General features: G+C 47.8%; 1 protein-coding gene across 3 annotated transcripts in view; it reads left to right on the top strand.

The window, feature by feature from the left end:
* The window catches only part of ASAP1 (ArfGAP with SH3 domain, ankyrin repeat and PH domain 1), a 1,926,573-nt gene that overhangs the window by 1,652,832 nt on the left and 257,092 nt on the right, over positions 1-16,649 (top strand). For 2 of the 3 annotated variants that reach the window (XM_086966220.1, XM_086966221.1), the window contains one exon: positions 2,216-2,386. The exons of the other annotated variant lie outside the window; for it this stretch is intronic. In XM_086966220.1, coding sequence (XP_086822346.1) covers positions 2,216-2,386 — 171 coding nt within the window. The remainder of the gene's footprint in view (positions 1-2,215; positions 2,387-16,649) is intronic. 3 annotated transcript variants of the gene reach the window in all.

Below are 16,649 nucleotides of genomic sequence, written 5' to 3'. Positions count from 1 at the left end.
GTTTGTCATCATACACTTGAACCCTCAGCCTTCGGCACCCAGCTCTCTCTTAAGTGGCTGGCTGGTATGACCCCTTTCCTCCTTGTTAATGGTGCAAAAGCACACCTGGAACGTCAAAGTTCTATCAATATTGTGCTAGAAGCCAGCATTAATCACTGTATGCCACCATCCTCACCTTTGGTTCCCCGGTTGGATTGCATAACCTTAAATGTTCTGTTCCCTCTGCATCCATACATGAGCACTGGCTGGACATCACTATATTTTCTGCTGTCTTTAGGGTGCACTTTGTCTGGGTGCCCTTGTACATGCTGCTGGACTAATCGAAATAACCATCAGGACCAACCCAGATCGACTGTGCATGCAAGCTTGATAATTTGGTTGTTATTTACTCTCCTCTTACATAGCTTGATGCCCCCTTCCTTTGCTCAGTATACATCATTTTGTACAGGCCAATGCTTTGTGCCTTCATACATATTGCAGATAAGCCATTGGAATGTCTGCTTCTCGCATTATGCATATCATGGCCAATTAGTTGACTGTCTTATCTATTCTCCTCGTGCTTGTTATCTTCTCCCCTATTTCTATCACGTGTGGAATGCCAGCTCTTTAAGAAACAAGTTCTTTGCCACTCACAATCTTTTCCTTTATGCTGAATATCCGGTCCCTCAATTTCACGGAGACATGGTTTATGCCCTTCCACTCTGATATCCCTCCTGCCATCTCTGCCCCTGCTTCTTGCATGCCCCTGAATCACCTAGTTTAATAGTTGTGTGAAAAGCCTCTTTTACCGCTTTATCCTGATCCCTTCTGCATCCCCTCCTCTGTTGCCCTTTTCCTCCTTTGTGTTATGCCTTTTTCCTATCCTCGACCTCTCTTATATTGTTTTTGGTCTCTTCTAACGTGTTTCTCTTGTGGCCTATGTGCCGCTGTCATTTTTGCCTCTTGCATTCTTAAACGTCTTCCCTATCCTCATTCTCTCATCCCCGCTCAGGTCTCTTCTCTACTCTCTAATACTATGTCTTGCACCTTAGACTGTGCTTATCCAATTGCCATTGGCACCTCTTCTCATAAGCTTCCACCTTCTTGGCTAACACCTGCCCTTTCCATTGCTTATATTGCCTGCTTCAAGGCCGATGCTGATAGTGAGTCTCAATGCTTGCTGCACTCCTCTTACGATTCTGGTTCTCCTTTATGCTAGGCAATTCTGTTTCCTACATCTGAGCACCACGCTTTCTCGCCAACTCGTCGCTGCTTTTTTCTACTTATCCAGCATCTCTCCTTGCCCTGTTGTCCATGATTCATCTTGCACTGTGGGACTCTGATCTTGTTACTATATTCTTTCCAAAATTGACAAGCTTCCGCTGAAGAATTAGGCAGTCTTCATGTTTACTCTTACCATGTCCTGCTTGCCTGCAGTTCTTCCATGTTTACTCCTTGACTTTTATTTTCTCCGTTTATAACTCTGCTAACTGTCTCCTCTTCCATTTATCTCCTAAGTCTGCTACCTCTTCTGTTGCTGCTTTTCGTTGACTATCGTTTCACCCTTTCTTCTGTTTAATTTTCTCTTTATCACTTTAAGATGCCTTTGCCTGCCCCTATATTTGTTCCATTGTTATCTTATGTTCTTTACGTTCTTCCCAGCCCGTGCAATCTTTTTTTTTACTGCTTTCTCTCCTTTGGTGGCTGAACATCGGAACAATTTCTCTTCCCATATGCTGCCTGCCTGTATCTAATATTCATTAGTTGTCACGCTACTGCTTTGTCTCCACTGAGTTCTGAGCCACCATATTCTTGGAATACTCTTTTCTTCCTGCATCGTTTCCAGGATGACATTTATTTGATGTGGTTTCACTGCATTGAGATATGAAACCGTGGGCACTACCTGTCTTGTTTCTAATGTATATGTTTATGTATGTAACGTTTTGATAAGGTCATTCCACGGCTCTCTTGTGGAGAGGGGAATTCAAATAGAGTTAATTACAAACTAGTCTGTGTTTTTTTTATTCTGTTATGTCCATATTTATGTACATTATGAATGATTTGCCATTTTATAAAGTTTAGTGTTTTGGTGATCATTGTTTAAGATGATTTTAAATTTGGCTTCCTTTTGCTATTGATTTTGCGCTTTAATAGTGCCCTTGAATCATCAACGTGTTCAATTGCAATTTTGGTTTACTCGTTCTGTTTTTGTAAGATTTTTTTTATGCTTTTCTAGCTCCAACTGGCCCACCTTCAACCCTCCCCTTAAGCATTCAAACCCCTAGTGGCAGCTCCACACTTTCAAAGAAGAGACCTCCTCCCCCACCCCCAGGACACAAAAGAACCCTCTCCGACCCACCAAGCCCGCTACCTCATGGTCCCCAGAGTAAGGACTCAGTTCCTTGGGGTGAGTTTTGAAACCTTGAACAAAGAAACTGTAAGGGTTGGTGTTTGTTTCTTCTCCTCCTAAAGTTATTTTCTTCTTATTTTTGGTGGTATTGCTGTGATTACAATTCCTTTAAATATATATATTTTGTTGTATTATGTTGTCTATATGTACCCTTTTGCCAACAAACACAAAGCACATATACCGTTTTCAGCCAGACCAAATTGTTTCCCACTAAAACATCATTGATTCATCATCATGCAGACGTTCACAAAACTGCTGTCTAATTTTGAAATATGCATTTTATGAGCAATAATCCTCTTAATTGCAGTGCTTGTTACTTATCAGTTTATATATTTTTGTTTATTAAATTATGAGAAGAATAAAATCAAGTTTAGATCATACAGTACAGAATGCAGAGGGTTTAATTTAAGAGCCATATGCTCCAATTAGGAGGAAATATAGTCAATATCTACTAAAATGAGCATCAGCAATAGCACTAGAGGTCTGTTTTTTTTTTTACTTTCCTGTCCCAAATGCAAAATGGCTGCCAGAACTCTACATTACAGAGTAAATTTAAAGATTCCAGCAAATAAAATATTTAGCCCTGTTTTTAGGTCTCGCCTAGCAGCGCGCATGCGTTGCATGGGCAAAATACCTTTTGGAATGGCTTCTATTTTTTCAGCCAAAAACGTGTACGCGTTCCATTGCCTTCAAGGGCAACGCATGCACGTGTGGCGATTCCCTTGCGGGAGTGAGCACCTGGCGCCATATGGTATAAATTATCGCTCTTGCTGCTCGCTCCCGCATGGGAATCTCGCAGGCCCCCTCCTCTCTCCCCTCCCCCTGCTGCTGCGCGCACTTGTGCTTGTCCTGCTTGAGAAAGCGGTCTATCGCCTGAACGCATTCTTCAAAAGATCCGGTCTGGTCCCTGCAGGGCTTGTTTCTGAACCTCTGTGGTACGGCTTCCGGTCTTATTTTGTTGACCGGGGGCCGCATCACAGCGAAAATAACAAAACATTACGTGTGTAAAGGTACTCATTTTATCAACCTCAGCAGGATGAAAGGCTGAGTGGACAGACACAATGTATAAGGTAAACTGAATCTGCTTGTGTGCGTCAAGTCTGCAGTGGAAACCCTCATCTGACGACAGTTTATACTCTCAGGGCACTTCAGAATGAGCTCCACGTTCAGTCACAAAGGCTCTCCCCGTAGCCCTCACCCAGAGGCCCACAGTGCCTCCGAGGCAGGCGCTTTACTAAATGATGCCACAAAGACTCGAGGCGCTGCCTGATAGTGCTAGGACTTCCCACCATGCTGCATTCCACCAATCACATCACACCTCCAGCTGCCCAACAAATGTCTGAGGACAAATAATAGACCACTGAGAAGAAACAAGCATCCAGGTCTGCCATAGAGCATGGTAAATCCGGCAAGGCTGCACAGCTGTCATCAAAGCACCACAACGTCTTTCAAATTTGATGAACATTCACCAGAAGACAGCAAGAGCAGATCTGATCAATCATACACATCACAACACCTCCGCCCAGGCACGCACTGGCAACAGGTCCGTGCCAGCAAACCCTGCCTACTGTGATGCAGCACCAGCAAACACAGACCTGCACAAATCACTAATCCGGAGCGGCCATTATTCCGGATATGAACCAAGCACCAGAATCAACCAGAACCTGCAAAATTTGTGGCATATAGTTCCATGGTGCTGTGGGTTTTGAAGTGTGTGCTAAAGGGTTCTGATGTCCAAGTAGGTCCCATTGCTTCATTTCGCCAGTTATCTTGTCAATCTATCAAGGGATTCAATAGTTTGATGGAGTGACTAGCTAGACTTTATAAGGCTTCTACCTTCGGAAACCGTGCTCCCATGGACCTTGGCTTATAAGCCACTTGCGCAATTATTAGATCATTTTTTATCACTGTTCAAATGATTCTATTTCCATAACAAACTATATTACAATTAGCAGCTTAATCCACAAGACCTCTACTGTGAAGCAGGATTACATATGTCTGTCCTCCAGAATCTTCCAAATATCACAGAAATGACTGAACAGGAGTTTCTGGATCGCTATCTTTTTAACTGCTTTTCTACCACAGGATATATTCTATTTAGATGCACCTCTATCCATCCAATATTTTAAAAGCTTTAACGGGTCACTTAAAAAATGTATTTCTTTTCTTCTTGTTGGTCAAATATTTATAAAGAAGTTAAGGGCATGGCCTAGAGCCAGAGCTGCAAGAACCCAGACCCTCCAGTGCAGTCTTGCTTAGTGCTGATGAAAGCTACTTGCTCTCCTACGATGCATCTATAAGGTCACAGGAGAGTGGTAGCTATAGGAGAGCTTTCTTTGACATTCCTGAAGTCGATAGCTTCCTTTTCATTTGCTTATGTATCCCTACCTCTCTTCTACCCCTCTTCCTCTACTCTACCCCTCTACTCTACCCCCTTCTATTCCTCTACCTCTCTTCTAGCCAGCTACCCCTCTACCACCCCCTACCCCTCTAATACCCTTCTAACCCTCTTCTACCCCACTACTACCCTTCTAACCCTCTTCTATCTCTCTTCTCCCCCTCGACCCCTCTTCTAACCCTCTTCTACCCCTCTTCTCCCCCTCTACCCCTCTTCTACCCACTGCAACTAGCAAAGACACTGTCACCGCAGCATCACACAGCGCCACCACAGCATCACTCAGCGCCATCGCAGCATCACTCAGCGCCACCGCAGCATCACTCAGCGCCACCGCAGCATCCCTCAGCGCCACCGCAGCATCACTCAGCACCACCGCAGCATCACTCAGCGCCCCCCACAGCATCACTCAGTGCCACCACAGCATCACTCAGCGCCACCACAGCATCACCCAGCACCAACACAGCCTCACTCAACGCCACCACAGCATCACTCAGCACCACCACAGCATCACTCAGCACCACCACAGCATCACTCAGCACCAGCACAGCATCACTCAGCACCACCACAGCATCACTCAGCACCGGGACAGCATCACTCAGGGCCGGCACAGCATCACTCAGGGCCGGCACAGCATCACTCAGGGATGGCACAGCATCACTCAGGGCCGGCACAGCATCACTCAGGGCCGGCACAGCCTCACTCAGGGCCGGCACAGCATCACTCAGGGCCGGCACAGCATCACTCAGGGCCGGCACAGCATCACTCAGGGCCGGCACAGCATCACTCAGGGCCGGCACAGCATCACTCAGGGCCGGCACAGCATCACTCAGGTCCGGCACAGCATCACTCAGGTCCGGCACAGCATCACTCAGGGCCACCACAGCATCACTCAGGGCCACCACAGCATCACTCAGGGCCACCACAGCATCACTCAGGGCCGGCACAGCATCACTCAGCGCCACCACAGCAACACTCAGCGCCACAGCTGCATCACTCAGCAACACCACAGCATCACTCAGCACCAGCAAAGCATCACTCAGCACCACCAAAGCATCACTCACAGCCAACACAGCATCACTCAACACCAACACAGCGTCACTCAGCACCACCACAGCATCACTCAGGGCCGCAACAATATCACTCAGAGCCACCACATTTTGTTATTGTACATACATTTTTTAATATGGTCGTTCTGTTGGACATAATGGCAAGCTTATTGCTGTCAAGAAATACATATGGCACACCTTTGCTCTCTGGAATCAATGAATGTAGTCTAACATGGCAGAAATGTTTAAAAGGGATAACTTCACATTTGGAACATCGCATTGATTCGAGTCAGAAATTAAAATTGCCTTCCTTGTTTTCTGTCACTGAAATTCCAGGAAGACCGATGGTCTTCTATTCAGACCATCTGACATAACAGTAATGATGGTAAAATAGCGGCTTTTCTTAAAGCATTACTGATTAAACAATCTCCTTGTAATTGTGTATGTAAGTCTGTTATGAGGATTTGCATGAGACACAGTGAAGCAACAAAAGAGGAGATTATTTGCACTCATTGAACAACCAGGTTTTCAATATTTTTCTGATGGTTGCTTCTGAAGCTATGAATCTAATCTCCCGCGGATGTGAGGTCCATCGCTTGGGCGCCAGATGGGAAAAAGCTCATCTACCGCATCTGGCCCTTTTTATTCTGGTAATTTTTAACAGGCGCTCAGAGACTGACCTCAGGCTTCTATTGGGGAGGTATAGGCCTACCAGATTTCTGATCTTACTGGGCCCTTTGTTGTTTATGGCTTTATGGGTCAGGTTGTGTGCTTTAAACCCGATTCTTGCCTCAATCGGGAGTCGGTGTAACTGTGTACGCGCCGACGACGGACGCGGAGATGCAGACGACACCTACCGTCGCGCAAGGGTACTGCTGCGCAAAAATTTCCAAATCCAGTCTGACGCCTGGGGATATTCTAAGGTAAGGAATCTATCACTAACTAATGTCTCTTACAGATATATCGTTACACAAGTAGTAACTTGTGCCTTAGGTCCAGGAGTAGCATGACAGCTGATCCATCTTGATCAAGAGTCATTTTGAGTTCTTCGGATACTGCTAGCAAAGCGGATTCCGTGCTGTGCTGAGGGTGGAACCCCATCTGTTTAGCATATAGCCGAAGGTGAGCTTCCAGAAATTGTGACAGGATTCTGTTGAAATATTTCTCCAATTTCTTAAATGGGAGAAGTGATATTGGTTGGAAGTTCTCTGGCAGAGCTACATCTAGACCTGATTTTTTTTGGCAAAGGTTTTATTATTGCCTGCTTCCATACGGTGGGGACTCTACCTGTCTGTAGGGAGCAGTTTAGCCGTCAGCAATTGACGGCAGATGGGCCTCGATGGCTTTTGCAAGAATCTGTGGGGGGGAGGGGTCTAGAGGGGAGCCTGATGAAATTTCCCTCCTGAGTGATTGTGCCATCTCCTTATCCAGATCGGGGAAATGGGTTAATGCCGGAGTTACTCCCACCAGTTGATCTATTTCATGGCTTGTAGAGTTTTTCAGCTTCATAAGATAGGATCTATAAATGTCTATTACCTTTTTGTGAAAGTAGGTGGCTAGTGCAGGATCTATAAATGTCTGACCTTTTTGTGAAAGTAGGTGGCTAGTGCGTTGCATTTCACCTTTGAGGCCTGGTGATGGGGGGGTGTTTTGTGTAATCGTGGTTAAAGATTTTACCACTCTGAAGAGCTCTTTGGAAGAGTTCTGAGCCTGTGCGATCTTTTCCTCGATAAACCCTGCCTGAACCTCTTTAATTTTGGTATGATAGGTTCTGATCGCCAATTTATACTTAGCTTTGAGTTGAGGGTCATAGGTCTTTCTCCATTCCCTTTCCAGCTTTTTAAACCTTTTCTTCAATAATGCTATCTGAGCATTAAATCAGAATGCCTGTTTGTTGATGTTAGTTAGTTTAGGATTCATTTTGGGGACCGCTTTCTCCAGTGACTGAAGAATCCACCTTTCATAGTTGACATACACTTCATCAATGATTCTGCATGTATTAAAGCATGAGGACAACAGGGATTCCACCCAGACGTCTAATTTCAACTTAGCCCAGTTTCTTAATTGGGGAGATAAAGCAGACTTGGTGGATTGGATGTTGGTCTTTGCTACTTTCCTCTTGTCTAGTGCGAGAGAAATTAGATGATGGTCAGACCATGGTACTAGGACATGTAAATGTAAATGTAAATGTGCTTCGATTTATATAGCGCGCTATAACCCAGGGGTCTCTAGGCGCTTGCTTAGGGAACCCGTCCTGGTATTCCCCTGTGAGATACCCTGGCCGGGTATCCACAAGGTGAAAGCCAGGCATCCCGCCGCGAGGGGCCGTAGTGGAGATTAAGCAAGCTATTGCCCAGAGTCGCAGAGTGAGATCCCGTGAGTCGAGTAGGCACCAGAGCGAGAATTGTCGATCCGTGGAATTTTTGAGCCCGAGGCCCGCCGAGGCGGGGAATCGAACCCTGGTCCACGGCCGATCTCAGCTTCCGGGTCTGCCGCCTCTAACCACTGAGCCACACTTCTCCACTTCTCCATGAAGTAGTATTGAAATTTTGGGCTCATTGGTGATCACAGGGTCAAGTATGTGTCCTTTAATGTGAGTGGCAGATGTTATTAATTGGGATAGTGTTAAGCTCTCCAGTTCCTACTATAACCTCTTAACGTTAGGGATGCTCTGATCCCCAAAGTGCAGGTTGAGATCCCCTAGGATAGTGATGTGGACTTTCTTTCATCAATAGACTCAAGACTGTGTCCTAAAATCCGTCCAAAAACTCAGCCTCGGGCCCATCGGGCCTGTAAATTAACAACTCCGAGAAGGTATGGGTTGGTGAGAAGGTAATGGTAAATTCACTACATTTGCAGTCCGGGGCGGGGATGTGTTGAAGGATACACTTAAACTCCTCTTTGATCACAATCGCAAGTCCTCCTCTTACGTTTCCAGTGCGGTCGAGTCTATGAATATGAAACCCTGGAGGCATAACCCCAGAATGTCTGGGACCGAGTTATCATTAAGCCAGGTTTCAGTAACAAACAGAGCGTCGAAACTGCCCTCCTCGAAGAGCAGACAAATTTGAAGGGAGGATTTATTTGATTCCATCTAAATTACTTTCCTCCCGATATTATTGTATGTTTGCAATGCTTGCATACCTGTAATCCCTTGACATGACAGTCCAGTAGCCCCCCCGTCCCTTCATGGTATGTTAGTTTGTCCAACCAAAAGAAGCTGCTCCTTGGAGTAATGTGTTCTCTGTAATTGGGCAGGGTCCCTGGGCCCGGTCGGGAGCAGACGGGCACAGATGGCGTCGCCTTTGGCGCGCCCACTTTGCAGCTTACATTTAAGGCGTCGGAGGTCTGAACACTAGACCGCTGACCTCTGGCGCTACGTACAACTCTATGGTTGAGAGGATTAACACTACCTCTCTACCACGCTTACTATCAATGCTCTATAGTTTCAGGGCACTTCGGCTATGGCGCAGCGCTTCTGAGGGAGCTGGTTTCCTCCCAAGTGAATGCCACAAAACAGTGAGTAAAATCGTTCCTACTCCCCCTTAACCCCCGAATCTCAATAGGGCGAAGTACAATTCTGAATGTCCATTTAAAGCGTAGCTTTATAGAACACTCCACATACACTTGGAAAATAGACTGTCATTACTTAGCCAATGAATTTACTAACTACAAGTAATGGTGGTGTAATTGTATATATTGAACCATAGCGTTGACATCCAGTGAAGACCACTTACTACTTACTCTAAACAGTTCGAACTGATCTCAGAGATTCAAATCTCTGAAATTTCAACCAGACTCCCCACTCGACCTATGCTCTCTTGTCCACTTTGCAGAAGTTGGACATTATAGTACCAACACTTACATCTCTCTGGAGTCTGTTCCTTGAATCTGCCACTGTTCCCACAGCCTGGAAACAGACTATCATACATTCTCTTTTGAAGAAGCCCTCCTCAGACCCCTCTATTATGTTTAACTACAAGCCCATTTTCTTACTTCCGCTACCCTTCAAGGTTATAGAGAAAGTGTTCAACATTCAAGTTTTCAAATTTATTGAAACACATAATCTTCTGGACCCTTCATAGTCTGGCTGCAGACAATGACACATGGAACTGAATCAGCCCTCCTTGTCATCGCTGACGATCTTAATTTAATCCTCGGCCAAGGGGGCGATCAGTCCTTGTGCTGCTTGAACTCTGGTCAGCGTTTAATATGGGGTCATGTATAATACTCAACACTAGACATATCAGTCTTAGTTTCGGGGGGTACCATCCTGCAATGGTTACTCCCCATTCTGTATAACAGAATCCAGACTCTTTCTCATGGTCAATTCCATTCAAATCCATTCTCTCTAGAGTGTGGGGTCCTCCAAGACACATCCCTGAGCACCACTCTTTATTAATAGTTGCACGTGTCCCCTTGCAGCCATAGATTTTGTATCCCCAGTCTAACCTCTTATGCGCACAAGACTCAGTTTTTTCTTACTATTTCAAACAATTCCTTAGAGTCCAAATTCAACTTCCAAAATTGAATGAAGGTGGTTGCAGCACCGATACATGCTAACTGGCTTAGACTTAATTCCGATAAAACAATGTTCGAGGCATATGAGCTGCAGAATACATTTTTGTGCATTGATCGCCATCTGGTGTTGGGCTTGGATGTTTGCACTTTGTTGTTGTCTTGGAAGAAGTCTTTGTAGTCACGAGATAGGTGAATATTCCTTTCGACGATAGTGCACATGGGCATTGACTCCATCCTTAGATTGTTTGTTTCCGCCATCGGGTTTGGATGTGGCTTGCTGCGCTCCGATCCGGCACCGTGTTTCCAAACCTTTTCGACGGCCAACTCATCATCACTCAACGGTATTGTTTCATTCACGTGCCCTTCGACGTGCTGACTTTAAAATCCTCGATTCCGGTCGTCGACGCTGGCCTATTTGCGCCATTCGGCCCTACGGCTAATGGAAAGGACTCCAATTAAAAAATCCCTAGTGTGGAGCTAAATTTCCGCACAGTGACCACCACAAGGTCTGCAACCTTTGCCTCTCACCAGAACACGATGAAAGGAATTGCCAGGCCTGCGTCTCTTTTCGCTCCAAAAATACTATCCTTGATCGCCGGGCTCGATGACACGTTGTGGCTCTTCAGGCTGCACCCGTGCCACACGACATTTTCGGCGAAGGCCCCGATATTCCAGAGGCACAGGATTCGGAGGAGCTCGAGATCCTCTCTGAAGCTGATGATTCAGACTCTGATGACAAAATTACTCCAGTTCAACGAGTGAGTACAAACGTCCATGCCGCTGCCCCATCCGATAAACAGAAGGCTCCGGTCAAAATTTCGCCTGAAGTCCTAGGTCAAGACCAAGGAAAAATTTCAGAAGCCTCACCTCCGGGCCCGGCTCCGGCTCTGGCTCCGAAGGAAAAGCCTTCCGGCGGCCCGGGCCTGAGCAAGCTGCATGTTGGTACCCATAAAACACCTTCGGTACCGAAATCAGGGACACACCCTATTCCTGTTGCACCCAAAAAGGCCTCGATATCCAAATCTTTGGTATGAAAGACGATAAGGCCTTGGAACCAAACAAACACCAAAAACCTTCGGATCTGAAGAAGATTTCAGACTCGACACTGACATCGAAGCCAAAGGAGCACAAGATCCCTCATACGGCTTCAGAGCACAAATCAAAACCATGCTCGGAACCGAAAAAATTGGCGCCGAAAGGAGACAACAAGCAGGAAGAACTGTTTCGGCCAGTTCCTATCAATCCGAAACAAAAGACATTACACGTTGACCCTAAAATAGGTCATTTTGTCAATAGCCCTGCAACAAAGAGGAAATTGGATACCTCACACCCTCCTGAGGTACCTTTGAAGAAAAGAGACTTTGCAACTTCACCCATAAGACCCTCTTCTCCTATTCTTCCTACGAAAGCTTTGTCTCCTACAAACTCTCCTATATACTATCCTAGACTCTCTCCAATACTTCCATACTCACAGGATGAGGATGATCTAGGGAACGGGGTGGACACGATAAGGATCCTTTAGATGAGCCTGAAAACACTACTCCACCACAGGATACATTGGAAGATTACAACAATCCCACAGATCCTCCAGACCTTCCTGACCTGGATGTATACCCATCTAGGCCATCCGCTCTAAACGACAATATAGGTTTTAGTCAACTCATTAATAGGGCTGCGCAATATATTGGGGTTGAACTACATTCAGACCCCATGGACGAAGATTTCCAACTAGATACATTTGCTCAGTCACAAAAATCAGTACATACATTACCAATGCTTAAAGGTGTCATTAAACATGCACCAGACATATTTAAAGACCCTGTCAGGACCAAGATTCACAATCCTCGGATTGATAAAAAGTATAAACCTGCCCCTAACGATCCCATTTACATTAAAGGACTACCATTCTTTGGTAGTATCAAATGCAAGAAAACGTGCTAATTCCCAAACTTATGGTGATGCTCCAACTCCAGACAAAGAGTTTAAACTGCTAAATGCATCAGGCAAACGAGTTGCCTCCCAAGCAGCCAATCCCTGGAGAATAGCTAATGCACAAGCACTGCTTACCAGATATGACAGGGCTCACTACAATGAGCTTGAAGATCCTATTTCAACATTTACCTGACCAATACAATCTATCAAATGTGCCCTTGATGCAGCAGACACTGCATCTAGATCTGTCAACACCAGTGTGTTACTTCACAGACATGCATGTTTGCGCATTTCTGGATCTGATAGAGATGTCTAGCCGCAGATTCCTTAACTTAGAATATCCCCAGGCGTTAGACTGGTCTGGGAAACTTTGCGCAGCAGCATCTCTGCGTGCTGGGGGACGGTGCCGTATGGCTCCTCCCTGACGACGTCCATGGACGTGACATCAGCGGAGCCATATATGCCCCGGCGCGCCAACATCAGATTTCTTCTTCTCCGCGTCACGACACGGATCCTGGAAACCAGCAGTTCCTGGCCTAGTTTTTAAGCCTTCTCTGCACCTTTGGTGTCGTACTGGAACAGAGTGCAATGCCCTTCGGGTTCAAAGCCTGTTAGGACTGTGCATGTCAGATGTCTGGCACTGACCCCCACCTTATTTGCATGTGGTGCCTTGGTGTGCACCACGATTCCAAACACTGCAGAGACTGTCAACAGATGAAGCCGAAGTCCCTACAGGAATGCCGTATCTCTCCAGAGGGGGCTCGTTCCGGAGGCCGCTCCCGCCACCGAGGAGGAGTGTGGCTCAATGGTTAGAGCGGCAGACCCTGATGCAGAGGTCTGGCCTGGGACCAGAGTTCAATTCCCGCCTCAGCGGGTCTTGGGCTCAATTTCCTCGAACCTGACAATTCTTGCCTCGGTGCCTACTCTAATCATGGGCCCCACGCTGCAACTCTGGGCAATAGCTTGCTTAACCTCCACACCGGCCCCAACAGCGCTCGGATGCCTGGCTTCACTCTGGGGGTGCCCAGGAGTGGACACTTCACAGGGAAAGCCAGGAAGGGTTCCACAGCGGTATGAGTAACAGCGCCAGGAAACCGCTTGGTGACAGTGCGCTCTACAAATACCTTGACATTTGCATTTACATTTTTACATTCACCGACGCCCTATAAAAGGTAAGCGGAGCAACAAGCGTCCACTGAGGTCCACCTCCCGTAGGCGTGCTGCTGGCACCCATTCCTCTCGTAAGGGGTCAGCTAAGGGCGCCCGGAGGTCACCTCCTCCATACCCTCCTTTTCCAGGAGTTGGAGCAACGTGCTCCTAAATGCAGGCCTACTCCCAGGCTCTTCAGGCCTACTTCGAGTCCATTTTTCTCCCTGGTGCGCCTTCGGGCCTCATAGAGGCGGAGGGTACTCAGGCCAGGCCCTCGTCGGCGGATCCTTCCCCCGACCAGGGCTGTGTGCACTGACTCCGACTCCAGAGCCGAGGCGACGACGTTGGACCCTGGCCCAGACCGTCCTGGTCACTCTAGCACACACCGTCAGTCAACGCATAGCCCTGTGAGGCACCGGGATCACAGCCGGGCTCCACGTCGGACCCGAAGCCGGGCTCGACATCCAAACCCACATCCGGCTCTAAGCCTGATGCCACGTCTGGGGTAATGCATGATCTGACGAAGGGGTAGCGTCCCCAGTAGAGGCTGTCGACATCCAGTCAACTCCGACACGATGCCCACGACACTGCTGTTGACGCATCCATCGCCACCGGTGTCCATACGTTCATCGACACCAGCGTCCATGCCTGAGGTTGACCTCTCTCCGGATTCCTCGCTTCTGACTCCTCAGCGGAGTCAGGCGACACCGGTGTCCGCTGCAACCCTTACGGAAGCTGCTGCTTCCTCTGGTCGGGGGTGTGAGAAGTTGGCCTGATATATAATGTTCACTATTCAAGTGAGCACTTTGTATCAGTCCAAACAACCCTTATTGATGATTGGTTGTAAGTCAACCTTATAGACCAGCTATCCTAGTAGCATGGATACGAGCAGTCTTCGGGCTAAACTCTAGAGGGCGTGTTAAGCCAGCTGTTATACCATCACATATACCCCTTGAACACCAAGTGAAAGTACACCACACAAGTGTTATGAAAATAAACAGTGTATTTATTTAGATCACAACAGCCCTGTACTCTTTTTGAGGACAGGGTACTAAGCACACAACAAAACTCTTACGAAAATACTATAAGTTGCACAATTTACACAAATGCCCGAGGGGCACGAAAAACCATATACTACAAAAGTGGAATGCGAAATTACTAGCAGGTAAGTACTAATCTCATAGGGTTTGGAATCGCTAGGACTGGACTACTGAACCTTCAGATTACTAGCAGGAGGCCTAGGGGACCGGGTGCAGAGTGTGCACTCTCACGCGGGATGCGGGACAAAGTCTATGGAGGCTAGTAAAAGCAAAAGTTAGTGTTCTCGGGTGAACCCGACTAGTTAGGCTGAAAACGAAACAGGATCTGGACCCTTGGATAGTGAGGCTATGCTGGGGCACCGAAATGCCGAAGTTACCTAGCCCAGGGGCTGCGGATGCACAGGTCTGGAAAGACGTCGGGAATCCTCGTTGCAGTCTATGGAGCCTGAAGAAAGAAGTTGCTGGCAGGCGACCAGTGTTGAAGTTCGAAGTGATCCAAGCCTGGATCGAAGATGGATGACACCTGAAAGCAGAGGGGACCAAGTTCTTAATCACTAGCCAGTGATTGTGTGGGCACCAGGATGGCACCGGACGAAGTCACCTCGACCAGGTGAGTGGGCGACGCTGGGCTCTGCAGTCTCACGGACCAGGAGGCGTTGTCGGAGACCAGGATGGAGGTGCGAGCTGTCCCACGATGGTTGATGCTGTCGACGTCTCTGGACCCAGGATTGGGGCAACAAGTCTTGGCAAATGTAAGCCTACGCGGTGGACCTAAGATGGCATCTGGAGTGGACCAGGAGGGTCCGGGGTGCTCCTCTTTTGGAAGGGAGCAAAGGCCAGTCTGGAGCAACCAGACCAGCAGTGGTGATGTCGTCGTTCGTCGTCGGGAAGGCCACAAGCCAGCGGGCTAGTAGCCAGACAACGCGGTGAGCAGCAAAAAGCAGAAGGGCCCCACGCAGATCTCGTGGATGCTGGGGGGGCTGCACTTCGGTGCTGGAGCTGCTCAGGGTCGGGGCTTCTCGGACCCCAAAGCACTCACTCGAGGATCCCTCGGCGGTCGTGCTGGATAGAAGTCGTGCAGTTCTGATGATGGCCGGTCCCTAGAGGTCTCGTCGCACCTACGGTTCTCAGCTTAGCTTTAGAGGTAAGTAGAGGTCAGAGGTGCCAGGGAAGCCGGGTCTCGTCGTGCTGGTCGGTCGGATTCCGGAGGAAGGACGTGCAGCAACCCGCAGTGTTCTTAGATGGTGCCTGCGGATGCAGGGTGACTACTCCTTAGCCACAAGGGAGAAATCTTGAGAAGAAGTTGAGAGTTCCTTTCGTAGAAAGTAGTTTCAGGATTCAAAGATGATCTAATTTGGAAGGGGGCCCGCTCCTATCTTTATACAAGGAAAAGGGGCTGGCACGCGACTAGGTCCTGCCCATGGGTGGGACCAGGAAGGGGGGTGGTTACACCCCTCTCCCATGCCGGACTTTCCCTAGGCCAGGGGCTGGTGTGCCCCTGGAACTGGTTCTAGCCGGCCTATGCATAGTGAGCACCGGGGTGCCACTTGCAGTCACCTTCCTCTAAAGCCCTGCCTACCCAGGATACACAAAACCCTGTCTGGGATGGTGCTAGCACCGCCCCTGACAGGAACCCTTTGTCCAAGCTCCCCTCCCTGGAAGGACTCCCAGCTGCAGGGGGTCAGACTTGTGTCTGTGGTGGCAGCATCCATTTTGTGATGCTGAGGCTCGAGTTAACTTTAACCGGGGTTCACAGTTACATACATGTCGTGTCCCTCTAGAAGGGTGGAATGCTAACCCCGTCGCCAGAATTGGCGAGGGGTTAGTATTCCAATTCGTATGACACCTTACTCGACATGTTTTGATAAAGCAATACCAGAGTTAGCATATAACCGCGAGGATTATAATGCACTTAAGAGTATATGGAATGCGTTATCATGGAGCAGCTATTAGGACTTGGTTCCGCAAGCTGCAAACGGGCTCAGCTCATGCCAGAGCACCATCTCACGCGATTCCAAGCACTCTGCCTTCAGGATTGTCAAGGCCTGCCATAGGAGTGACTGATAGGAATCTGTGTGTCCATTTTAGGGTTAGATATAGGTATACTATATCTAAAGCAAAGGGTGATTACACCACCTTGCCCCAGCTGTCGTGCAGCCAGTTGTGTCAGATTT

Source organism: Lissotriton vulgaris, chromosome 4_1, assembly GCF_964263255.1.
Source record: "Lissotriton vulgaris chromosome 4_1, aLisVul1.2, whole genome shotgun sequence".
Taxonomy (NCBI): domain Eukaryota; kingdom Metazoa; phylum Chordata; class Amphibia; order Caudata; family Salamandridae; genus Lissotriton; species Lissotriton vulgaris.
This window is presented reverse-complemented; position numbering and strand designations above follow the sequence as displayed.